Here is a 26405-nt window from a genome sequence, read left to right as displayed (position 1 = left end):
AAATGGTAATTATTTCCATCCATCCTTGTTGCAGTTTAGTACCGAGAGGAAACGTCAGAGCTCAGTAGTTGGCTGTGTCCCTGTTTTCTGTCTCATTATGGTGCCTTCAATGCCGTCTTTTCGCTTGCTTGCAGGTGAGGTGGGCCTCTCTACCTGCCTCTCTGACCCAGCAGCCAATCAGAGCCCGGCTCAATCTGCAGCAGCCAATGAGCGCCAGACTCGCCCTGCACCTCCAATACTTTTTTTTTCTTTCTTTCTTTCTTTTTTTTTTTACAGTGAAAGAATTTCAGCCAAAGTTGACCCGCTGCCATTAAAGCGAGCCAAGGCAAATATTATAATGCATGGCAGCAGGATGTGTGCATGTTTGTCATTATAATCTGCAGGACAAATTGAAAGACGAGGTGCGCGGAGTGATTGGCTGCGTGGGGACAAAGGTGGCTTTTACCTGCCAGGTGGAGGAGAGACAGTGAGGAGGGACAGGGAGAGGGGCAGGGAGAAAAGAAGCGGGGCGAGAAAAGTCGACTTACCTGTAGCCCAACTTCTGGCAGCTCTCTCACTCTATTACCTGCTCCGACTTGAAAGTCCAGTTTCACGAGGAAGAATCGTAGAGGAAGCAAAATATGTCACAGGAGACAGACAAGTAAGTGATCGAGCGCGCGGAGAGGATCTTTGATGCTTTCAACTTAAAGGGAAAACTTTTCCATTTTTACTCGCTAATTAAAATAAACTTTTAAATGTAGGTTTTAGGTATCAGCGGATATAAAGACTTTCTGGTTGTATCACTTTGGGATATTTCTGACAGATATTAAAGTTTTATTTGGATGAAACAAGTAAAGTTGGCGCCGTGGATTTCATTAGAGCTGAATTCGCCATTTTTGACTGATGGGGGAAAAAGTGCAAGGACTGGATTTTCTAAACACTTAAATATCTTTGACTTAAAATGACAGTTTTATATCTGCTTCAGCATTGCAATACATGTTTCATATTGTGGGCCTACAGCGTGCAGTGTGTGTGCGTGTGAATGAGGACAGGTTGTGTTGACTGTGGGCCTCCTGTGTTGTTTTGTAACACCAGAAACTCTTTTATTTATATTAAATAATTAAGTATAACCTTTGTACTTTTGTCACAGCTGTTTCTACAAAAATCAGAAAGTCATTTTTAATATATCTTTTTTAATTAATATTAATATTATTTAAAGAAAAAGAAGTAAAAAACATATTAAATGTGAATATTTTCTGGTTTCTTCACTCCTTTATGACAGTAAACTGAATATCTGTGTGCAAACAAGACATTCAGGGACGTCATCTTGGGCTTGGGCAAACACTGACAGACATTTGTCACCATTTTCTGACATATTATAGGCACAACAACTAACAGATCAATTGAGAAAATAGTAAACAGATTAATCGACATTGAAAATAATCATTAGTTGCTCCACTTTTAAGAAGAGATTTAAATAAATGTACAGATTTAGTCAGCATGGGCTCATCACAACAGGTTGTTTCATTGTCTTTGAGTCCTGATTAATACTTATTTAAATTACTGATGATTACTAGACTTGCACTGAAATAGGGCAGTTGTTCCTAACATGGTGATTATGATCAAATATTATTAGTAATGTGTATTTAAAACAAATAAATGTTTCTTAGTGTGACTGTCTGCCACTATTATGACCCACAGCGGTAATATTTACTCAGATCCACCAGAGTAGAGACATCACCTCTGGCCTTTTTACACCTGCAGACGTTGGTTACCATGGAGAAGTCGGCCAGAGTTTGTTTTATATATATAAATATCCTGGGAGCCTCTTTTCTACCACTGCACCTTTTACTATAAAGGTTTGCATCAGCGTGACATCACAAATAAAGGCGGGATCAGTGGGTTTGTTTTATTTGGCAGGAAGATCTGGCAGATGGGAGTTAATGCCAGTAAGGAGAAACTACAACAGTAATACGAATTAGTTACTTAATGTCGTACGTTTCCGAGCTTCACAGCTAATAATATTACTGATTAATAATCCCGGTTGGTATCGATTAAACTATGACAGTTTGATGCAAGCACAAAGCAGGAAAATGAACTTGTATCCAGCTTCTGCATTATAAATGGATAAGTAAAAGACTTTTTCCAAAGGTGCGACATTACACTAATGCCGCTCATTGCACAAGTGCAAGCTGACACATTCAGAGCCTCTCCTGTGATTGGCTGAGTTCAAAGAGATGTTGTGACAACATTGTGTGTTTAACTGGTCTGTGATCTCGACTTAAGTGGGCCTACAGAGTGGAGACACAAACCCACATAAACACACTCAAGGCAGACTGTAAAAAGGGCTGTAGCATATTCATTTTGGATTAACTTTTGATCACTTGTTTGACGGAGAGAACGTCCAAAATAATGACAAAAGATATGAAAGTTTTCACATTTGTGAAGCCAAAATCAGCAGGTTAATTCTCGTCAACACAGGGCTGCAGAGTATGAGGAAAATATAAGATGACGTTGAATGTTGCGGCATTACATGTGATAATCAGATACTAAAGTTTACTCCACAACATTATTTTATTGAACAAATTAAACAGAGTTGAGTGCAATATCACATCACAGTGATGATAAAATACAATATATTGTGCAGCCCTGTGTCCACTTCAGATTCAAACGTCTATGTGTGTCCATCAGTAAGCGTCTGGTGGTGGTGGTCCCCAACGAGAGCTCCTTCCCTGCAGTGCGGCGGGCCTACACAAGCGAGGATGAGGCATGGAGGTCGTATCTGGAGAACCCACTGACAGCCGCCACCAAGGCCATGATGAGCATCAACGGGGACGAGGACAGCGCCAACGCCCTGGGCCTGCTCTACGACTACTACAAGGTCTGGATAGATGGTTTGATGCTTGTCTTTGTCTTGTGTCATTAACGAGAAACTGAATATCTTTGGAGTTCTTGAGTGGTGGTCAGACAAAACAAGACAGTTAAAGATGTCACTGTCTATTGTTACTTTAAAGAAGATTGAGTAAAGCATGTACTGAGATTTCCTTGACTTTTTGGTAAAAGCTGTAACAGTTTGGATGCTTAAAATATTTAGATGTGGCGCATTGCAGTGTGCCCTTCTTGCTTGTTCAACAGGAAACCCTGAGGACTGGATCCAATAAGTTTTTACAACTCTAATCATACTGTTTCAACCTTCAGAATAATTTTTCAGTGCAGTATTAATCTCAGTCATTTAATAGCATATTGATTTAGACGTCTAGACAATTCCAAATGACTTTGACTGTTCAAATTAAAGGAACACTTGACCCCCCTAATGACTGTTTGTGTAACAGTTACCCACCTCGTGTTACGTTGAATTTGTGAAGAAAACCTTCTTTTTCTCTAATGCCTCCACGGTAAACAAACAATCAAAAAAGTGAGAAAGTTATTGATGAATTGAAGTCAAAGGGGTCCTTGTTTAACAACAGCAAAACTATATCAAACCATCTGTTAACAAACTCACTACTTCCCACACAGACAGCCCTCTCTGACAGGCAACAGAACAGAAAGTGGTACTTATGCTCTTTCACAACCAGACTCCATTGACAAGCACAATAATTTTACCTCACTGAACACAGGAGCTGCTGGTCACAAGCTGCCTCAATCAGTCTTTGTTTGTGTTGTGTTATTGTATAACTTTGGTGTTTTAAAAGGTTAGTTCGGATTCATCAAAGTCACCCAATAACACAAGCAAACTACTGATTGAGGCAGTGGAAGACCAGCAGCTCCTGTGTTCAGTGAGGTAAAATTACCGTTTTTGTCAATGATGTCTGGTTGTGAAGAGAGCGTCCTTAAATTTGACTTTTAGTTCAGTTACCCATTGCAAGGCACTGTCTGTTTGGGAAGTACTGAGCATATGACTGGATAAATGAGGCTTGGATTATACTGCAGGAGTTGTGTGAGAGTTTCTGAATGGATGTTTTGAATTTTCTCCATTTTTGGATTCTTCTTTCACTGCAGAAATGTGAGGAAAACAGAAAAAAGTGTTGAAGTATTCCTCATCAGTGCAACAAATAATTCCCAGCTTACTGTTACTATTAAACCACATTTCTAACTACACTTCTGCTCAAAAACACATTGAGCAGACACCTGACGTAAACAGGCAAAAGCTATTTTCCACTGTTTCGTCAAACATGATAAATGAAAGAGACAGAAGTCATTCATCCAACACACTCTGACTTTTACAGCAGGAATAAATAGAAAAATGTCAAGTAAAGATTGAAAGCCGGCATAACACATCCTGCCTTTTTTTCCTCCTTCCAGGTGCCTAAAGAAAAGAGGCTTCTGCCAGTTCCCAAAGTTGTTGAAATTACAGAGGAACAGGAGAAGAGGTCAGTGAATTTGGGTCTCTCAGTGCCTCGCTCAAGGTTGCACACACATGTACAGACAGACTGAAAAAAATGCTAAACATGTAGTTGCTGGCAGATCTTTCCCAGCAGTGTGTGGAATTAAATCCTGGAGCTCAGCTATTGTAGCATCTGACATGTTGCACCTGTGGTTCATAAGAATAAAAAAAGAAAAATGGTTTAATTGAGAATAAAGCACAATTTCCATAAGATAATATCGATATGAGACAAACACCTCCAGTGTGCATGAGCACAAATATCACAGACCAGTGAGTCTTGTTTTGCTTGGAGATCTGATACTGAATGAAAGGAGCACAGGCTGGACTGAGGCCAATGAAAAGCTCCTTATGAGAAGAAGAGATGCAAAAGATTTTATGATATAATGTGTCTCTGATTTGTAACAAAAACCTTTTATCTCTAAAAAAAAGGCAACTTTTTTGTAATAAGGGCAACATAAATGGGGAAACATTTTATTTATTGTAGCGTGAATCTTTAAATAAAAGCAGGTGTAAATCAGGTTTAGCGTTTCAGACGTGCCAATCTTGAAATAATTAAAGCTGCTCTGAGGAGGTTTCTTGGATGTTTACATTCAGTATCACTCACCAAAATTCACAGTGTGTGTCCTCGAGGCCTAACGAGCATGCTGGCAGCATTTATTTACCTCCAGTTCACCAAACTATTTCATTACTCAGTAATTCACATTGCCGTGCTCGGTGGTTTTCTCAGCCCACAGAAGCATGAAATTAGTCTGGAATGCAAAATACAGCACAGCCATTCAATAAGGGTGGAAAGTAATTAAAAAACAAAGAGCAGAAATTCATCCTGAATCCTATTTCATCCTGTTTTCGTTCAGGTCTGTGTTGCCGAGCAACCCCAGCAACCAAAATGAGGCGGAGACGGTGGACAACCGTGTTCAGGTCCTCAAATCTGTTCCCGTCAACCTGTCGCTGAACACGGAGCACCAGGAGACCAAACGGGAGCACTTCAGCAGCTCCACCGAGGCGGCGACAGGGGATGGAGCCTCGCCAGCTGTGGCTGTGGTGAAGGCCGAGGTGTACGCGCCCGTCTTCATGGCGGGAGCGGGGCTTCACTACAGGGTGGAGGGAGAGGAGACGTCAAGGGTGATCTACGAACAGAGTCCGTACGAGGTCACCACAGTCAGTCACAGCTCGTATGTGAAAGAAGATCAGCAGAGTCCGCCTGACAGCCCGTATGAGGAGGAGAGAGATGGGGTGAGACAGAAACAGATACTGCGTTGTTACAGCAAAGGAAAACTACACCCAAAATGGTGGTTTCTGAGACAACTATCAAATTTGATCTATAATTGTATTATTACTATGGTGAAATCAGTAGAACAATAAAACACAATATGTGTGACAGGCCTTCAAACCATGCAACACAAGTTTTCCTCCTGGCAGACAAAAATTAAATGTCTGTCTCTCAGATGTTTGACAGTCATTTCTGATCATATCATATCGATAGGCCTCATGAAATAAAAGTGATAACATTTATCTACACCCTGAGATTGATCATTTGTAACCTTTTGAATCCTGCACATTGACTGCGACTCACCACTATAGGCACTTTTTTTGTCCTTGATCTTGAGGAGGGAAAAATAATAATAATAACAATAAAAAGATAATAAGCTCTAATTGCCTGACAGTCTAATGCTAATTGACTGATTGAATGATTCACGCCATTTATTGTGTTGCCATAAGGCCGAGTGACTTATTTGTCGGTTTACCCGCGGGACCCGCTGCTTTCCGAGTAACGTTAAGTTCTTAATAACTCATAGAAACAGTGCATGAAATAGTCCACCTTCCACCTACTCCTTCCCCTTTCTCTGTCTCTGTCTCTCAAACGCACACAACGGATTGACTGAACCCACTCGTAGGGGAATGGGTTGCGTATGTCTGCTATGATCAAGACAAAAGAAACGTGTAACGAGCTTTAAATTTCAGTAATTGAAGTATTTAGTCACATGTTTAATTACCACTAAAAGTAGTGCAATTACATTGATGCATGGCTTTGTAATTAAACTGATAGGAGGGAATTAAAAACACATTTTATTTGAACAAAAACTGGACTGGTCGACCATTTCAGGGCTTTAAAAAAAATGTTACCAATTTTTTATGACTTGTAGGCAAAGGTTATTCAACCCAAAACATGGTGATGGTTTCTTTCTTTCATAATGATGACCGTCAAAATGTATAAAAGTTAGATCATAAGTCAGGATTTTAGTCAGGTCGTCAATTTAAGTGTTATTATTCTGTTAGTTATACATACGGAACAAACTGCAGCTGAATGACTAATCAGACACACTATGAGGTTGCTGAAAGGCACTATGGGAAATTTAGTAAAGCACAGGGAATAGATGAAGACAGATTAAAGGGAAACTACAGCACTAGCAAATGGAGCATCACATGCTGATGATCTGAGGGTGGAGTTACTGTGTAATGATACATGAAGACAGATGGATGTTTAAATATGATTCACTGAGAGTCCAAAGGGTCATTACCAGAACAGGAATCTACAAGTATGTGTTTGCCTGAAATCTCCATGTCGTCATTCTGATCTTTATTTGCAACAATACTGTTTTGTTTTTTTTAAAATAATTTGCAGCATTGTTTAAGCAGTTCCTCTCACGCTAAATGAACTTGAATAATTTCCTCTTTCTGTGTGTTTTCTGCATCCTCAGCAGAAGTACCACACACCTTCCTCTCTGGCTACAGATGACTTCTTATTTCACCAGGAGGGAGTGTAAGTCACTCTGAACACAATCACATAGTTTATGAGTTATCCACACATATGTTACAGTGTGAATATTCAATTATGTGCCATTTTAAAATCAAAACAGCGAGTTGAAATGATCCAGAATGGAATGCAAAAGTGTGTTCTGTTGTGCCCCCATCCCACCTTGTTATGTCCAATCACATATCATTCTCTGTTTGTGTGTGTCTGTTGTTTGTAGTGACAGCTTCCAGTACACGCTGGACGCCACTCGCTCGCTGCGTCAGAAGCAGGGCGAGGGACCAATGACCTATCTGAACAAAGGCCAATTTTACGCTGTGACGCTCAACGAGCTCAGCGCCAACAAACGCCTCCGTCACCCCACCAGCAAAGTTCGGGTGAGGGTTTTTTTTTTATGGTATTAAGTGAGCCCAGTTTAATAGTTTATATATAGTTTATATTTTACGTAATTAAAGTGGACTTATGACCAAACATTAAGTTTTTCAAAGCTGTTCTTACCTTTCTTTATATATTAACATAGCCATGTGTAATGTGAGCGGTGACTCTCCAGTTCCCCTCAGCCGTACAGAGCATTTTAGCATCTTTCAGCTCGTCGTCTCAGATTCACAGTCTCCGACTTTTCCTGCAACAGGCAGCTGTTTCCAGTGGAAAAGGCTCTTATAAACCCACCGTACACTATCTACTCACCACCAGACAGCAGACAGACACAGTTAGTAATTATCTGGTGACCACAGTGGAGCACTTAGCGGCTAAAGAGACAGATGTTTCCCTCGGGAGTTGGTTGAGACCAAAAACAGAGCTAAAAGAGCTTGAATACTGGACTCACATTGGGCACAAACATGATTCCAAATTGAGTAGTTGACAGAACAACAGATTTGAAGATAATTCTGGTTAATTATATCTTGGGTATTTGTAGTTTTGTCCATTATTTCTAATAATTATTATATCATACTCAGAGTAATTGCTGAGATCTGGCACCATGGCTTCTAGAAGTCATCAGGTGAGCTACACTTTATTCTGAGATTAATCTAAAAGTTAGTGCACCCCAAAATATTGGTGATTACACAGGGAAAAAACTGCAGATAACTACGGCAAGAGCAGTATGTCAAAATTAGTCTTTAAAATGGGATTTATGTGTAGAACAGATAGTTTGAATGTCGTTAGATGTTGATATTTTGTTGTATTTAGTTTGTGGCGTCCTTCAATGTCAGGACAACGTCTGATGCCAACGGCAATTTGACATATATTCTGATGACAGATGATGTTGATATTTTGTCGGTTTTAAGTTATGTTGTTAAGTAACCCAAGTTCAGCGTCTTCCAAACATCTTATGCCAATGTCATCTTGATGTAGAACAATGACAATTAGTCATAACATATGGGGAACAAAACCCAATGTCTTCTGATGGTGTCAGACTTTTAAAATATCGTCAACCTGATTTCTATTTCAAACAAAATGTAGCATCTGTTCGATGAAGGAGTCCAACATCTTTCTGAAGTCACATTGGTGTCTGGTGCCAGCTGGGATAGTTCTACCCTTTGCCCCTTGCTGTCAGACAGCCCTTTCCGACAGGGAACTGAAGCTGTTACATTACCCTCACCAAAGCCACCAGAGTCCTTTGACAGGAACAGTAATTTTACCTCACAGCACACGGGAGTTGCTGGTGTGCTGCCAACTCGATTGTTTTGTTTGTTTAGTTTGTTTGTGTCATTGTGTGACTGTAAGAATTGAACTAACGCAGCGTCCACAGCAGAACAAGGGTTTATATGTAGCAAGAATATGATGTAGAAACCTACATCAGATCTCATAGGAAAAAGTTTTGAGTAGCATTTTGACGCAACAGCATACACACTTTGACCAAAATTGGAACTCTCTGATTTGAACACATAGGGGAGACTACTGGGAAGCTACAGAATAAACATTAAAACCTCAAAAAAATAAAAGATTGAGTCAACCTTTGAAGAAGTCATAGGAGACATCTGGTGGGATTTTATGCTCTCTTGAGTCATCTAAACTTGGGCCTTTGTTCCTGTCTCGTTCCCCTCCTCAGAGTGTGATCATGGTCGTGTTCAGTGAAGACAAGAACCGAGACGAGCAGCTGAAGTACTGGAAGTACTGGCACTCTCGGCAGCACACAGCCAAACAGAGAGTCTTAGACATCGGTAAGACCTAGACTTTCTCTTTGTTTATAATATGTGAACAGCTGTAATTCTTGAATGAATCAAAACGAACAACACGAACCGAAAGACAATGACAGATTTATGTTGCTGCACAAGCTGGAATGCACCTAGCCAATAGACAAGGCATGACCAAACTCAGAGCAAACAAGCCCCCACCCAACTGTCTGCCTGAGGCTGTTTAGCTGCCCACCTTCATCCACCATCAGACAGGAGGCTGGGCTGCCCTTCACACACACACACACCTGAATCTCTTAATGTCTAGGTGTTGCTGAGACACACAACATAAATCCTCTAATCTCCTCGACATTGCCTGGGAGATTGAGCAAAACACTCATAAGAGAAAAAACTTGATCATCCAAAACAACGTGACAACCTTTCTCTTTCTGGCAGCGTTTCCCACGAGTGTACGCTGTCGACCTGCAGCCTTCTATTATATTTGTATCTTAAAACTTTTGACCTTTTGTCTGCCGGCGTTTTTCCGCTTGACAGATTCGAATTTGAACCGAGCATTTTTACGCCTTGTTGAATGAGTGTGTGTGAGAAGCTCGTAGGCGGTTTGTGTTTGACAGGTCCGAGCCTGCTAACCAGGCAGAGATTCAGAGGTATGTGGGAAACTTGGTGTGGATGGGAGACACACTTGCTCACAAACACACACACCTATACACAGCTTGTTGGGACAGGGAGAGGAATGCTAGCTGCGCTGTTACCTAGGCTGGTTTTGGTCTGTTGAAAGTAATTCTTACCCAATTTAGATCTTCATCTTAATTCCTATGTTTACATGAACCAAGACAAATCCTAATCAGCCTGCGATTCACACCTATCTGTACTGTGTATCTGCCTACTGTTCCCAACCTGGGCGTAGCAAGGTAGATTTAAGATTCGATTTAAGGTTGTGATTTTTACTGTGGCAGGAAAAGGAAAAATACAAAATTCAGCTGCATCAAATAAAGTTTTGGATTTTTCTCTAACCTTTACATTTTTTTTCTTTTGGAATACTGAATACTTGCTATGTTCATACTATGAGCGACAAAGCAACAGTGGTACCAGCTATATTATTGCAGAGTTGCTACTGAAGTGCTGCTTGTTAACGTAGTTACATCATCACGGGCTTGTGTGTGTCTGCTACAAAGCACCTCGACTATACGTCATCTAACTTTTGTATTTGGTAAAAAAAATATCTGTGCTTTTAATTGATGCCTGAGCCCCATTTTGACATCACATTTCACCACCCAATCAGTGTCGTCTTGGCTCCTTCATCAATGCGATTTTTACCATTGGACTTTGGATTATAATAGAAAATAAGCTCTATGGCAAACAAATGTTAATGATACTTACATGTTTTGTTCAGCGAGATAATCTTCACAAATGAACACCACTTTCGTGATTTTTGAAGCCTTAATGAAATCATCAGAAGTAAAAAGCTAACGTTAGGCTATGAATCAATTACACTACAGTCACATGACCCAACGTCACCACTGCCATGAGGCTGTAAAGCCGCGTTTGGTGTGATGACTCCCTGTAGTCTCATTTAGCCACTTGTTAGCGACCATCTTTTTTAAGAAAAGCTTCGAAGTTGATCGAACAAATTGTGAAAGTCGCTTGTGTCAACTTCAGACCTTATTTCAGGCATCTAACCAAAAATCCATTCAACAAGACTTCGAGACGAGGGAACTGGGAGTGCTACAATGCTAACTCATTTCAGGGGTTTTAGGACTCACCCCTGAGGCAATCTGTTGCATCCCCATGTGCACAACAATGCACATGGGGATGAAGTTAGCATAGCATCAGCTAACCAAAATAAATAATGCAGTACCACAGCTAGAAACAAGAACAAATGATTGGTTGGTGCTTCACTGCGTTATTGGTATTAAAAAAAGTTGAGGCCAGCTCCAGTCTGGTTTTTAGCTTGTCATGGCCAATGTACAGCAACAATGTCGGGTGTCAGATGTAGCTTCACCAGCTTCCATTTTAAATAACTTAGATGCAAGATTGATATCACTTTTATATCTCTCTGTTAAATATAAAGCCACAGCCAGCAGCCCGTTAGCTTAGCTTAGCATCAAGACTGGAAGGAGGGAAAAACAGGTAGCCTGGCTGTGGCCAAAGGTAACAAGGCCTACCTGCACCTCTACAAGCACATCAACAAGAATTAGTGCCTTGTATAACCACAAATTGACATCTTCCCTTTGTTTGAAGTACAAATTAAACAAAGTAGATGTAATGTGTCATGTAGTGAGCTTTAGAGGTGCTGCTAGCCAGTCTGCAACTAACGATTATTTTGATTGTCTGTGAATCTGTCTCTTATTTTCTCAATTAATAGATTAGTTGTTCGTAAAATGTCAGAAAATGTCAGAAAATGTTGTTAGTGTTTCCCAAAGCCCAAGATGATGTCCTCAAATGTCTTGTTTTGTCCACAAACCAAAGATATTCAGTTTATTGCCATAGAGGAGCAAAGAAACCAGAAAATATTCACATCTAAGAAGCTGAAATCAGAGAATTTTTCTTAATTTAATTGCTGACAGATGATCAATTAACCAGTTAAGTGTTAGATTCTTGTCTTTATGCTAAGCTAAGCTAACAGTCTGTGGGTTGTGGCTTCATATTCACCGTAGTGTACACACGTGAGAGAGGCATTAATCTTCTCCTCTGACGCTCAGCAAGAAGGCAAATAAGTGTATTTCCCAAAATGTCAAACTCAAGCAAAATGGGCTGGGAACTGCTGTTCTAAAAAATGCAAAAAAATGTGTTTACAGCACATTTTGAAATGATGCTACTGAAGATAACTGCAGTGCAGTAAGATGACGTTTTGTTGTTTTGGTGTCAAACAGCGTTTCAATATTGACATGATTTATAGATGAAACATTTTTCAAAGCCGCCAGTTGATCCTGTCAGGAGGAAGTGTGTTATCTATTCAGCATGATTATCTTTGGCATCCTGTTACATTTGCCAGTGTAATGAGTCTGTGTTTGTTTGTGCGAGTGACTCATAGACAGATAATGTGCATCAACAGCTATACAACTATCTGCTCAAAGATGCACGCACAGTTTTAGCATGTACAAACATAGTTCCCTGTGACTGACTGCCGACAAGGATGTGAAGTAACCACTTAACATATTAAAGTTTAAAATTACAAAACGATTAATTGACTAATCATTTTAGCTCTAATTTATATATGTGAATTTAAGACTGTGCGTTAAAGTGGGGAGTCTCATTAAACAGCTCAGTAGGTCAAATGACCGACCCCTCCACCCTGCTCCTCAGAGCCAGGTCGGCCTGTAGCTGGATGCAGCCTGTAACCTGAAGCTGTCCAGAGAGCTGATTTGAATAGCGGTGGAGGGTTTGCCATGCCCCTGGGCCGCGTCACAGAATGGATCATTTGAATAGGATTATTTAACGGGGGATACTGGCGGACAGGCATGTTGCTGCCTGCCCTGCTGCTTTGTGCACCTGCTGAAGGAACAGGAAGTGTCGTTGTCACGGCAGTTGGGATGATGGAGGAGGTTGGAGGTCACTGAAGCAGAGGTGTGTGTGGGGGGGGTGGGGGGTGGGGGGGGGGGGGGGGGTGCTTTGAGATGTGACCAGCAGAATTGTTGGGACGGACAGATTTTTATTGTAGTTGAAACCCAAACCAAACTTTCCTACCATGTTCAAGCTTATTTCTACTGAAGATGTAAATCTTTGTGCAAAACAGGTGACACATGCATAGTTTACTTTTTTTTAAAGGAGCAGTACGCAACATTCAGAACATTGATACGGCAACAAACAACTATTTGCTTTGTAAATATCTAGTGGAGTTACACTGTCCTGAGCAGAGAATGAAGTCACGCTACCTCTGTGTGTGCTTTACTCCAAACGTCTCTGTTCTTTGTTGTGGTGGACGTAGGCCTGGGCGATATGGCTAAAAATGTATCAGTCGATATTGATAATTATCACGCTAAAAAAGCCAAATCATCATTTTTTTCAAGTTCAAAGGCTGATTGTTGCTCCTGAGCAAAGGTTGAAGAAACAACCTGGTTAATTGTGGTTTAAACTTTTATATATTGTCAGAACATGATGTTTGCCAAACAGCAGGACATTTCACAAATCTGAGGTAGATTCAAAACAATTACAATCAAGATAATGTCAATAAATAAAACAAATAGACAAAGAAATCTTAAATCTGTTCAGGAGCATGTCAGACTCTTTGTACAGATGGTTTAAAACATGCTATGTAAGGCCTGGTTGTGATCTTTGTGAACTTAACTGATGATCTTACCTGGTGATTCGCTGAAATATTTGTAAATGTATGTCACTACTGGCCATTGACTGGGATCATTTCTCCAAAATAAGCAAGGCAAGGAGAAGAGGACACTGAGATAGACGGATGATATTGAGTTTGTCAGTGTAACTTTTGCTCTCTGGAAGACATAAGGTGCTAAAATAATCCTTTGACATGCTGATATCTAATGTTTTTAGCTAACTACGGGCATTTTGTTAGCATTTTAGCCCTTGGTTGCTAATTGTGGCGCCAATATTTTCCCCATCCAGTAGGTGTTGTTTTCAGAGTGTGACATGTTACACTCTCTCTAAAAGATAAAAATAACTATGAGAGTGTTGAATGTTGTTGTAAAATTAAAATGTTATCGTGTGCATTAGAGGCTGGTATTTTCTTCTTCTTCATCTTCTGGTTAATGGCAGGTGACAACTACCATTTAAGGTGCATTGTTTCCCCCTTCTACGGGTGTATGGGTGGTTTAATTATATTGAACATTTATTGAACATTTATTATATTTCCATCAGGGAAAATTGTATTGAAATAATTATCATTATCATTTTATCCCCCAGCCCTAGGTCGAATGTCCGGCCGCACGTGTATGTGAATGCGTGTGTGTGTGTCCCATTGGCATTATTTTTTTCCCAAGTTGTGTTCTGCTTAGTTGGAAACATGCTTGGGAAAAAATGTGCATCCCACTGACTACGTAAACTTTCTACTGGTAATGTTGTGGAAGCATAACACCCCACTGTGTTTCCCCCCGCAGGTTAACAAAGCTAGCTTTGTCAGCACTGTTGGTATTGTTAGCACTGTTAGCACCATAGGCTACTAGCCACCTCCATATTGAGAGCCGTGTGCAGACAGACACTCCCGGCCCAGACTCTGAATCATAGATATGCTGTGAATGTCCCACACAGCTCCTTTGACATGCCTGTGAGCCTTTCCCACAGCATACCTTAGTACTCAGTGACTCACATTTAAAGTCAGTCCAGTTTGTGGTCCCTCAGGTCAACAATAGCCGCCGATGCGCTCACCTGACTGGCTTTTAATATTGTTCTCACAGCCAGATAGCCTCCTGTGTTTCCTCCCGCTGCCTTTGAAGCCTTTGAGAGTTTGTTTGCTCAAGCAGATAAGGTTTTATCTTATAAAATTGAAGCGTGCCATTTGATTGCTTATCTTAACAAACAATAGCTACCTGCTTGTGTCATTTATTGACCAATTTGTGCTGTGTACAGAGGGAAGATATGATGTTTGGTCAGGATTTTTTTAACAACAGATATCAACAAAGTAAAACTTGATCATAGTAATTTTGACTACGCCTTCATAGCTGAAGTTATATTTGAAATGTGACGGCAGAAATAACCCTCCTTCTGTTTTTGTTCTCACAGCTGATTACAAGGAGAGCTTCAACACGATCAGCAACATCGAAGAAATCGCCTATAACGCCATCTCCTTCACCTGGGACGTGAATGAAGAAGCTAAGGTACAAAACAGAAATATTACAGCCTTTTTTTTTTTGTGCAGGTACTTAATGTCACTGTAATTTTCCTAGAAACCGGTCTACTATATTTACTCTCGCTGAAGGCGTGTTGTAGATGAAAAAAAAAAAAAGTAGTGGGACAGGTTTTTTGTGCTGATTCAGATGTTGGCAAACAAACGCACTGGCTTGACAAATTAACTGTGATGCAAGAACCTCACCTGTAGACATCACAAACACTCAAAAATGGTGAATTAAAGCGTCAACATTTTGTGATAATACAAGAATTAAAAGCCTAAAGAAGTTCCCGTCAGTATGTTCTTTGCTGCCCGTCACAAAGCTGATGTGCAGTGTTGTGTACTTTTGCTGTGTTTGTCTTCTTTGTCTCTGTGAAACCCACTCCTTTGTGGCCGCTCCTTAAATGGAGCTCCATCACTGTTTAACTCCAGAGGCCCCCAAGGGCCAACACACACCAATCCCTGTCCCCACCCTCTGTTGTTTGTTTTGCCCTCATTTCTGTGTGAATGTGACCGACTGTGTGTATGTGTGTGTGTGTGTGTGTGTGTGTTATATGGCTCGTTCATTGTAATAGCAGCCTGCAGACAAAGACGTTGCTGGAGGAAATCCAAGCACACTTCTCTGGGCCAATATTGACTCTTTCTCTCTCTCTCTGCTTCTATTGCTCTCTTTCTCTTAATCTGTGTGACTATTGAGCCTGAACATATCTGTTGCAGCGCAGAAACAGGTGTAATGCCCAGGTGCTTTAATCTACATGTTGTATTGTGCTGTTGTAGGGCTAGAAAGAGGAAGTGAAAGAGTGTTCCAAATGTCTGCATTAATTTCTACAAAGAAAAATTAGAAGCCGTCTCAGAGAGATAGATCAAGTTTTTAAAAAGTGTTTTCTAGTAACGTTTTTACGTATGAAACTTTCTGACAAGTTATTTATACCTGTAAGGTAAATACAAGGATCTAGTTTTCACAGGTGGGGGCACAAAAACCTCAGTGGATACCACATTAAAGCCCCACTGCAGCCACTGTTACTTCCTGTTATTCAGTTAACGTTCTTTCTCAAACAGTGAATGGCAGTGTGGTTAATAGTTGGACGCAATACATCAACATTATGAAGGCAACCAGACTGCCATTCCAGCGTATGTTTCAAGGTCAACATCATTAGTAAGGATAGTGATAGCATGGATATTAGCATGAGACGTACACTGCTTGCACACATCTCATCACCTGGCAGAGCAGCAAGCGGCAAGTTTGCTACGTTCCACAAGCTCTCTTAGCTTTTTTACGCCTCAGCACTGGCAATAGCCATGGCTGGAGGCGTTACATTATCAGGTTGTTCGTCCATCCGACCCATTCTTGTGAATGCAATCATTCATGAAAGCCTTCAGGGATTTTCTCCAGATTTGGCACAAACGTCCACTTGGACTCAACAATAAACTGGTTAGATTTTGGTGGTCAAAGGTCAAGGTCTATGTGACCTCATCTGTCTCATTCCAGCTTCTTTAGATTTAGCACGAACGTCCACTTGGACTTAACAATAAAGTGGTTAGATTTTGGTGGTCAAAGGTCAAGGTCTATGTGACCTCATCTGTCTCATTCCAGCTTCTTTAGATTTAGCACGAATGTCCACTTGGACTCAACAATAAACTGATTTTGGATTTTGGTTGTCGAAAATCAAGGTCACTGTGATATTGCATCTGTCTAATTCTCATGAACACAGTGTCTCAAGAATGCCTTGAGGGAGTTTCCTCAGATTTGGCACAAACATCCGCTTGGGCTCAAGAATGAACTGATTAGAATCTGGTGGTCGAAGGTGAAGGTCAAGGTCACTGTGACCTCACAAACATGCTTTTGGCCATAACTCAAGAATTTATACGTTAATTATGACATAATTTCACACAAATGTCCAACAGAGTATAACGCTGAAGGGATGACATTTTATATTCAACAGGTCAAAGGTCAGCTTCACTGTGACATCATAATGTTCTGTAAAAACACTTTTCCAGCCATTACTCAGCGTCATATCTCAGGAACAAAAGGGGAGACGTGGTCAGATACTGAATTGGTGACACTAATCTTGGGTGTCCACTTTGCAACTGTGCTGCTGTTGAGGGGAAGATGTGTCCATGTTTTCACAGATATGGATGTAAACTGTAAATGCAACTTGACTGGTTCGCTGAAGCAGTAATTGTTGTTCTTTACCATGAGATTTGCTATACTCTCATTAGTTGTGTGGGTTAGAAACTGAATTAGTACTATATCTATTCAATTTTCATATTTTTCAATTAGAAAGAGAGCTCATAAAAAGCATAATGTAGCTTTCGGTGGGGCTAGCAGTGGTTATCTTCATATAAATACCTTGTATTCTTAATTGATTCACTCTCTTTAAGGCCTCACATTCAGCAACTTGTAGAGATGTTGAAGCTGAGGCTGAACTTTTATTTCAGAAATAAGTCCTGCTTTTCTTTTGATGCTAAAAGAAGACTTGCTGCTGCTACTTTTATGCTTAAGATTGACAGTGGGCATGTTTTATACATGCACGCATCTTCTCAGTGACTTCACTCCATAGATACTGTACACCATGGAGCACTGAGGTTCATTATAAATCTTAGGGCCCTCACTTGCTCCCTGTGTTCTAGGGTTGGCTGACCTGCATTATCCATCTGTAGATTTTATTACTGGCATGTCCTTATTTATAAGGCAGTTCTTAACTTGCTTCCTTGAAATATATGTAGATGTATCCAACTAAAATTTGCTGGACGCTCCCAGATACACTCTGATATTTTTGCAAGACCTACTCTTGAAATGGGAAAAAGTCGGTATGCTGTCCCTGCGGTTTGGAATCTGCTGCAGACTGATTTGGGTCCTGGGGAGCTGGAGGAAGAGGCATCAGGTTGTAGGTGCTTAGACTAACTATCTGCCTCTGTGTGATCAAAGATACATTGACCTGATTTCTTGATATGCTGTGATTTCGACTTTTTTTTTTTGTCTGCAACTTTGCTTAGATGTGCTGCTGTCTGTCTTCACCAGGACACTTCTGTAAAGGAGATTGTTAACGTCAGCAAGGCCTTAGTATAACACAGAAATCAATGCAGAAATACAGCACAGTCATTGCACTGCAGAAACCCTGCAGTATGTTGCAAACAAAAGCAGTGGGTGCCAGATTATTGAAGGCTAATTTTCCTTGAGTAACCAAATAAAAAGAAACAGTTCCTCGTTAATCTGGTGTGCTGTGTAACCATGCAGATTTCTATCTACAGGGATTCTGAGATATCTGAAACTTCTGCTGCAAAACAAACGCAACAGAGGTGAAAGGAATTTTGTTTGTGTTTCTCAGAGTGTTGAGAAAAAAAATACACATGAACACCCAACAACAAAAGTGTCTCTAGAAACGTCACCCACTGTGGATAATCCATGACCCTCTCTCCCTCTACAATCACTAATAAATAGAAGAATCCACATGGATGCCAGTTTTTATTGTCTGTTCTGGGCCACGCTATGCAAGCACCAGCTATTTGCACCTGTCAACGTTTTGAGTTGTTGCGCATGTTTTAGTGTGTTTAATTGTGCACAAAAAATGAAAACATTCCTCTAAAGAAAATAGCTGGGAAAAAAAACAATTGTTACCTATTGTAATACCCACTTCTCCCTCCATCCTCGATGTACCCTGCAGATCTTCATCACGGTCAACTGTCTGAGCACTGACTTCTCCTCTCAGAAGGGCGTGAAGGGTCTTCCTCTGATGATCCAGATCGACACGTACAGCTACAACAACCGCAGCAACAAGCCGCTGCACAGGGCCTACTCACAGATCAAGGTCTTCTGTGACAAGGTGAGAAATCACTGCCTCTCCGTCACCCATTTCATTAAATATAGATACTCTTAACTCATCATAATGAGGACAGTACAGGAGAAGATGTGAGTTGTTTTCCTGGATGTTTTTAAATGTGCCAACTTGAAGGGCCAGTGGAAGGATTCCTGTTGTCAACTGTGCGACTAAAGACCTCTGACTCCTTGATAAGTTACTAAGACAAGGTTCAGTGCCATATTTGTGCTTCATTTAAATACATGTTCGTAATTTTGGTGTTAACAAGATATTTTTTAACCATCTTTCTTCAAATCTGGCAGGTGACTTTCTTCTAGTTCACACTGCATGTTAAAATATTCCTCTACATTGTACTTTAGCCTCCTCAAAAACAACATGAGGCTCTGTAGCCCATGGAGATTTATGCAGTTCACTCCACTGAAAAACCTTTCATACTGACTGCAACTAATGCAACCAATAAATCTGCAGATTATTTTCTCATTAAACCAATTGTTTCATTTGTAAAAATGCCAGAAAAGAGTGAAAAATGCTTGTTATAGTTTCCCCACAGCCCAAAGTGGTGTTTTGAAATTGCTTGTTTTATTCAACCGTCAGTCAAAAACCAAACGATATTAAGTTTACTAAAATATGTGAAAAATAAAAGCAGCAGTTGAATGTGTTGAGCTGCTGCAGTCTTTACCATCCAGTGAATATGCTGTTTGACGGCACTAAAGGTGGAGTGAGTGAGTTCAATCATGACATCAGTCCTCCCTCTAGTGGTGTCACCTGCACAGTGAGCCTCCACACACACCTGTACATGTAGTACACACATACACCATGCAATACAAACCTCTCCTCTCCTTTTTTGACTTTTCTGTCAAACAGAAACAACATAGTGATTACTCATTTTGTCAGCGGAGAAGTGTTTTTGAAGGAGGCTCGTAATATTTTCACAAACTGATGTGTTTTTGTCTGTGTTTTTTTGTTTGTTTTTTTCTACCTCAGGGAGCCGAGAGGAAAATAAGGGACGAGGAGAGAAAACTGTTCCGCAAGAAGTCAAAAGGTTTGAGTTGCACGTCGAATCATTGTTTGTAACATTTTGGCATCAAAATCAGACGTAATTATAGATCCAGGGTGTGATGTGAGGACAAGAGAAGAATAAAATGCACTTTTGATTACATGAAATCACACTGAACACATCTCACTCTCCTGGTTTTACATAATAGTGACTACAAGGTGCTGATTTGGATGTGAGTGGTTGTCTTTTTGCTGGAAAAAAAGATCTGTTCTTTTCTAAATTTCCTTCTTCACCGGTGTTCAGGTAAAGACGGAGGTGTAGGCGTGATAACCATTCCCAAGAAGTCCGACACCACTTACTTCAAGACCATGAGCGACTTGGAGGCTCAGCCTGTGCTCTTCATCCCCGACGTTCACTTTGGTAACCTGCAGAGGGCTGGACAGGTAGATACACTCATACACACACACACACACACACACATTCTTCTTTTCTATAACCAAAAGCGAAAAAACTTGTTTTATATCAGCTGAGTTCATCTGCTGGAAGGGGAAATTGGAGCCACAGCTCGGTTTCCGAATGACCCGAGGGCTGCATTCAGATCCAGATCTAAACTTTTAACATTTCTGTCTGGTTTTGCTAGGTGGGAAAGTTTGTTGACTCAAGGATATCCATTTTCAGCTACTTCCTACAACTACTTAACTACATTTCAGAGGGAAATATTCTACTTTTTAATCTTCATTTGACGGATATAGTTTTCAGATCAAGGATGATAATACGATGATCAACTTCTCAGATGGTTTTATTTTAATGTTTGATGCCTGACGAGGCCCAAGTCTCACATGTCACAAAAACACACATTTAGTTTTTCTATTTATTTTTTTTTTATTTTATGTCCTATTATCATCTCATGGTTTATTCTGTGACCTTAAGAAGGGGCTCTCTCCCCTAAATGGAGACCCACTGGACTAAACTACCTTCTTTAACAGTATATAAAGTAGTTTGAATTAGCTCCACCTTGACCAGCTACAGCAGCATGCATCAATATCAACAATCTAATCATAAATATATAAATATTATCAGTCACAGTGGCTATTTTCGTGCAGATTGAGTGAATATAGCCTATATTCTGCTGATAATACTACTAATACTACTTCAGAGTTTTTAAGTGCGGTTGTATGACGCACTTATCCGTAGTAATAAGCTCTGTACTGGTGTGGACAGGCACAGTAACAAAATGTGTTCTAGCTGCCAAAATCTTATCTTAACTTCTTCTTAATATGGTGTTAACCTAAACTGATAATGATTTTTTCATGGGGCTAAATTTAGTTTTGCTGCTGCCCTCGTCCACAGCAGTACATAGTTTAGCTTACATGACCGTAACTGTTTTTTATTTGTGCATAAAGCTTAAAACTTGCATTAATACCTAACACTTCATTTGCAGGTGTTTACCTTCAACACAGAGGAGATCGAGAGAGAAGGGTGAGTGTGCGTCAACAGGAAATGGGCTTTTCATTTACATCAGGTCACACAAATATAATAAGTATGCCAGTGAAAGCAGGCACAGATACCGAGCAAATACATCAAGATGAAGTGCATGTCACCACAAATGCAAACACTGTGCATACCTTTACAGCACCTGACGCTTGTCTGATGTCGCTTTTGTGTGTTTTTCACCAGGAGTGTGCTAGTGAAGAGGATGTTCAGGCCGGCAGATGAAGATCTGTGTCCGTCGCCTCACAAACAGATCAAAGAGGAGACACACAAGAAAGGTATAAGATGGTGGCTTTCTCCGCTCATTTTTTAAATCTTTTTTCTTATCATTTTTTAACGGACATCAGAAACCACATAGTTATTATGGAAGTTTTGATTATTTTGATGATTATTGAAGAATTATTTAGTTTATAAAATGTAAAAAAAAAAAAAAAAAAAGCCTAAAGTGGTGTCTTTGAATTGCTCCTCTGTCAATAGAAATCAAATTTTCCAGACATTCAAAACATAAAGATGTGAAACAGTCTTATTTTTGACATGCTGAAAACACAACCTGTTCTCAATCTGAAGTCGTCAAAAACCACCGCTTGCTCAGTGATTTTGGCGTCAGACACCAACGCAAAAAAGGGAATCGTCAGTTTGAAACGCTGCTGGATAACAACGTAATTTAAGAGCTAGAAAGTCTCTGTAGAGTGTACGGGTATATGGAGGTGGATGGGTCCAACAAACCTGGGTTTTCACCCAGGAACCCAGTGTCCACTTCCTGTATGAATGTTGAGCCAAACCATGATGTTTTTTTCTAAACCTAACCACGTGCTTTTGTTGCACAAGGAAATAAACATAAATACGTGGTGTTTTACCGACGTAAGTTTATTTTGGAAAAGACTGTATGCATCAAACAAGCAAAACTGGGGGCTGGGGGCTTCGGTGGCTTAGTGGGTAGAGCGGGCACCCCATGTACAAGGCTGTTGCCGCAGCAGCCCGGGCTCAAATGCTTGTATATGGGCCTAATGACTCATCACATTAAAGAAAATATTACTAAATATTATTAGCCTGACAGACGATGTGAAACCAACGTCTAATATTCACATTATTGCATTATGTGTGCTCAAAGCACAGCTGCAGCTCACAGTTAAAGGTTCACTCTTCCTCCTCTCTCTGCAGTGCTGTTGTATGTAAGAAAGGAGACAGACGAGGTGTTTGACGCTCTGATGCTGAAGTCGCCCACGCTCAGAGGCCTGATGGATGCTGTGAGTGACGCCTCTCTGATTACATGTGAGAGTGATGTCAAAGGTACAATTTGTTTGCAGCAGAGCGCCTGTTTACAAACTCCTTCATTTGTCATTGGCAGATATCAGAGAAGTACGGCGTGCCCACAGAGAGGATAGCCAAAGTGTACAAGAAAAGTAAAAAAGGGTAAGTGAGGACATGAAGTGCAGGTTTTTTTTGCCTATTTGGGGATTTATGTTATGAAATTAAACTTTATGTGTGTTTTGTATCAGGATCCTGGTGAACATGGACGATAACATCATCGAGCATTACTCCAACGAAGACACCTTCATCCTCAACATTGAGAACTACGCAGACGCCTACAAGATCACGCTGACAGAGATCTGACAGCTCGTCGGCTGACTTGAAGGACCGCAGGTTGAGATGCAAGAGACGCTGTGACTGCCGGTTGGCTGAAATCTACAAGGCTGCTATTGATTGGCTGATAAGCTGACTGACAGTATTGGAGACAGTCCATTGGCGACGTTGCTCTGGGGTCAACGTTGACACACCTGATCCCTCTCTGACACTGTTACACTATGAAGCAAGTCGTATTTTCTGCGCAGGAGGACGACAATAATAAAAAGAGGACATTATTATTCTTATGAACTCATATTTACTTCCTCATCCTCTGTGTCGTGAGGTGAAACGATGGAGCACACATCCACGTCCTCCACTCTTGCTGAATATTTTTTATTGTATAAAAAAGTTCTACTTTTCTGTACAGTTTTTGCCAAATAACGCATCAGGAGTAGCCTCATGAAATGCCTGGTGCACTGTATGTATAGCTTGAATTAGTTGGTCCTAATTAACGTAGCTTCTTTGCATGCCAGCCAATTGTTTTTGTTAGTTGTGTTATTATTTATTAATGACAATGTTTTTGCATTTCTTTAGCAATTTTATCCAAGGATTTCAAGTACTTTACATTTCAGTGACTCTGTCTGTAGTCACCCTCTCTAAGTACTCAAGGAGTTTTTAAATGGCTTATCTATTTTTTTAGCCATGTCGTACTATTTACACGTCAACAGATAGCTCAAGTGTTTGTTTGTAGGACCTAACGAGATGGTAATGACTTAGAAAATATACCGTAAACAACTTCTGTCGGGTGACAAATGGCACTTGGCCTCATGTGCTTGGCTGTATTGAAAAATGAATAAAGGTATAAACACAGAAATGTAACTTTTGGTGAAACGAGTGAGTCTTTGTGAAGCTGTAGCTAAGGCGCAGCTAAATGCTAACATGCTGATGTTAAACAGACACAATGAAGATGAGAAAAAAGGTGAGGCGGCGTTTAGCTTAAAGGAAAGGTTGCAATGCTTAATGCCTTCATTTTGTGTGTTTTAAGGCAACCTCCCCACACCAAATGCAGCTGGGAGATGTTTTCCTCGAGGGGTTTCCACCTAAAAATGGATTCCTTGGTTATAAAAAAAACATGATGCTATGCATACAGTAAGCACTACTGTAATTGCACCGCTTCGTTCAGTGGCATTTATCTAACGCTATACAGCTCAACAAGTTGGATAAAGTGAGTGAATCTCATTTCACGGTACATCCCTCAGGATTATACTGCATGAGTTGTGTGTGTAAACAGATTTTTGTTTGTTTGTTTCGACAGCAGTTTACAAAGCAAAACATAGAATATGGCAAGCAAAGTAATTTTTCCTGCTGTTCAAATTTTAAGAACTTTGTAGAACATTTTGGGAGAGATTAAGAGTACATATAAGCACCATATGTTGGGGAGACTTGAGGAGGCATTAAAGAGACAGGAAGGAAAAAATAGAATAGCAGTGAATGAGGTTTGCTTGACTGAACATCATAGGGTCTTTTGTGCGATACCTCCACAGAGTCAGGTCGTAAGGGTCTTACGTTTTTCACCCAACTCGCCCAGAATTTAATGAGCACATTTTTCTGAAGATGAAGAGATTGGATGAAGAGATGATTTACAATATCTATCCACTCCTCTAATGTGGGGGGTTCAGGAAGCAACCAGCGCCTTATATCAAAACACCAAACATACACTTGTCAGAACGCTTTGCCTTCAAATTCATACATCCTAAACATAATGTAGAAAATTGCAAAGGAAGATCAGTATTAAGAATCTTTTTTTAGTGCTTAATGAAATTCTGTCCAGAAAGGTCTGATCACTGGACACTCCCAGAATACATGCCAGTGATTGGCCTCCTGAAACCCACTGTCTACAGCACTTGGCGTCTCCTCCAGCAAAATGTGCTCTTGCTTAATAAAAAGAAAAATGAATAAAACATTTCCACCCATCCATCCATCCATCCATCCATCCATCTTCATCCACTTATCTAGGGCTGGGTTGCAGGGGCAGCAGGCCAAGCAAAGCGCCTAGGACATCCGTCTCCCCAGCAACACTTTCCAGCTCCTCCTGAGGGACTACAAGGCGTACCCAGGCCAGATGAGATATGTAATCCCTCCAGCATGTTCTGGGTCTGCCCCGGGTCCTCCTACCAGTTGGATGTGCCTGAAATACCTCTAGCAGGAGGCGCCCAGGAGGCATCCTGATCAGATGTCCGAACCACCTCAACTGACCCTCTTTCGACGCGAAGGAGCAGCGGCTCTACTCCGAGCTCCCTCCGGATGTCCGAGCTCCTCACCCTATCTCTAAGGCTGAGCCCAGCCACCCTATGAAGGAAACTCATTTTGGCCGCTTGTATCCGCAATCTCATTCTTTCTGTCACTACCCAGAGCTCATGACCATAGGTGAGGGTTGGGACATAGATGGACCAGTAAATCGAAAGCTTCGCCTTCTGGCTCAGCTCCCTCTTCACCACGACACACCAGCAGAGCAACCGCATCGCTACAGAAGCTGCCCCAAACCGCCGGTCCATCTCACACTCCATTCTACCCTCACTCCTTAACATAACCCAAGATACTTGAACTCCCTTGCTTGAGGCAGTTGCTGCATTTCCACTGAAATTTACACACATCCAGCCAGTCCTCATTCGATATAGACAAATTACCTTCTCTTTCCCATTTCTTTAAAATATATTCTGTAGTGTTGGGTTTTCTTGTTGTAAGGCCTTTATAGAGTTTAGAAACAGCACCCCTATTTGAGACATTTTGTGGGCATCAATAAATACTCTCAGTATTGGATCATTGAAGTCTGTAATAATTCTAAAGTTATGTTCAAAGTGACTGCGTACCTGGAGACAAGACAATAATCTTTCTTAAGGTTTTCAAATTCTTTAAATCATCTCTCTTCTGTAAGGGAACAGAATGTTGTTAATCCTTTTAAAATCCAGGACTTTAATGTATTATCCATTTTATTAGGCTTGAAAGCAGGGTCGGAGGCACACCATTGAATAATTGGTCATTTTTGATCAAGTTTATATTCTCCTCTTATCACATTCCAGATTTTTAATTGAGCTGTAATAGAAGTTTTGATATAGTTTTGCTAGTGTTTAACTTGGTCCCCGTTTACTTAAATCAATCAAACATGTTTGCTGTTCTTGGATTCTTCACGTATTGGAAGCAGGCGATAACAGTTTTCCTTATGAATTCAAGGTAACAAGACATGAATAACTTAAACATAAATAGCTATTTTGTGTTTGAGGTGTTCCTTTAAACTTATTGACCTGATGATGTGAGACAAGGAGTCGCCAAAGTTACAATTCATCCTGTGTGAAACATTAATGTGTGTTGCAAATATCATGATGATCTATCCTGTTACTTTCAACAAAAAAAAATTGACTCCCATAGTGGTGTTGACGGAAAAATTAAGGAATCAAAGAAGTCATCAGGATTTGTCGCCTGGTAACCACGACA

General features: G+C 40.6%; 1 protein-coding gene across 2 annotated transcripts; it reads left to right on the top strand.

The window, feature by feature from the left end:
• Positions 1–281: 281 nt before the first annotated feature.
• Positions 282–23792, top strand: grhl2b (grainyhead-like transcription factor 2b). 2 transcript variants are annotated; one of them, XM_033636321.2, is made up of 16 exons: positions 282–640; positions 2671–2860; positions 4282–4349; positions 5218–5596; positions 7066–7124; positions 7336–7492; positions 9166–9277; positions 14936–15030; positions 18707–18865; positions 19844–19901; positions 20160–20299; positions 21298–21335; positions 21534–21625; positions 22509–22594; positions 22696–22760; positions 22847–23792. In XM_033636321.2, exons 1-16 carry the CDS (start codon positions 621–623, stop codon positions 22959–22961), a joined length of 1833 nt encoding a protein of 610 aa, XP_033492212.2. In that variant the 5' UTR covers positions 282–620; the 3' UTR covers positions 22962–23792. The 2 variants fall into 2 exon arrangements, with proteins under 2 accessions (XP_033492212.2, XP_033492211.2); XM_033636320.2 differs by having other exon boundaries at positions 7063–7124.
• The last annotated feature ends 2613 nt before the right edge of the window (positions 23793–26405 follow it).

This window comes from Epinephelus lanceolatus, chromosome 16, assembly GCF_041903045.1.
Source record: "Epinephelus lanceolatus isolate andai-2023 chromosome 16, ASM4190304v1, whole genome shotgun sequence".
In the NCBI taxonomy this organism is placed as follows: Eukaryota; Metazoa; Chordata; class Actinopteri; order Perciformes; family Serranidae; genus Epinephelus; species Epinephelus lanceolatus.
This window is presented reverse-complemented; position numbering and strand designations above follow the sequence as displayed.

What these genes read in the sequence shown, in the direction of transcription:
- grhl2b (XM_033636320.2), top strand. Translation starts at nt 621, where the DNA reads ATGTCACAGGAGACAGACAA. An exon ending in ACGTGAATGAAGAAGCTAAG is followed by an intron (nt 15,031 to 18,706) that starts GTACAAAACAGA and finishes TGTACCCTGCAG; the next exon opens with ATCTTCATCACGGTCAACTG. An exon ending in ACCTGCAGAGGGCTGGACAG is followed by an intron (nt 20,300 to 21,297) that starts GTAGATACACTC and finishes CTTCATTTGCAG; the next exon opens with GTGTTTACCTTCAACACAGA.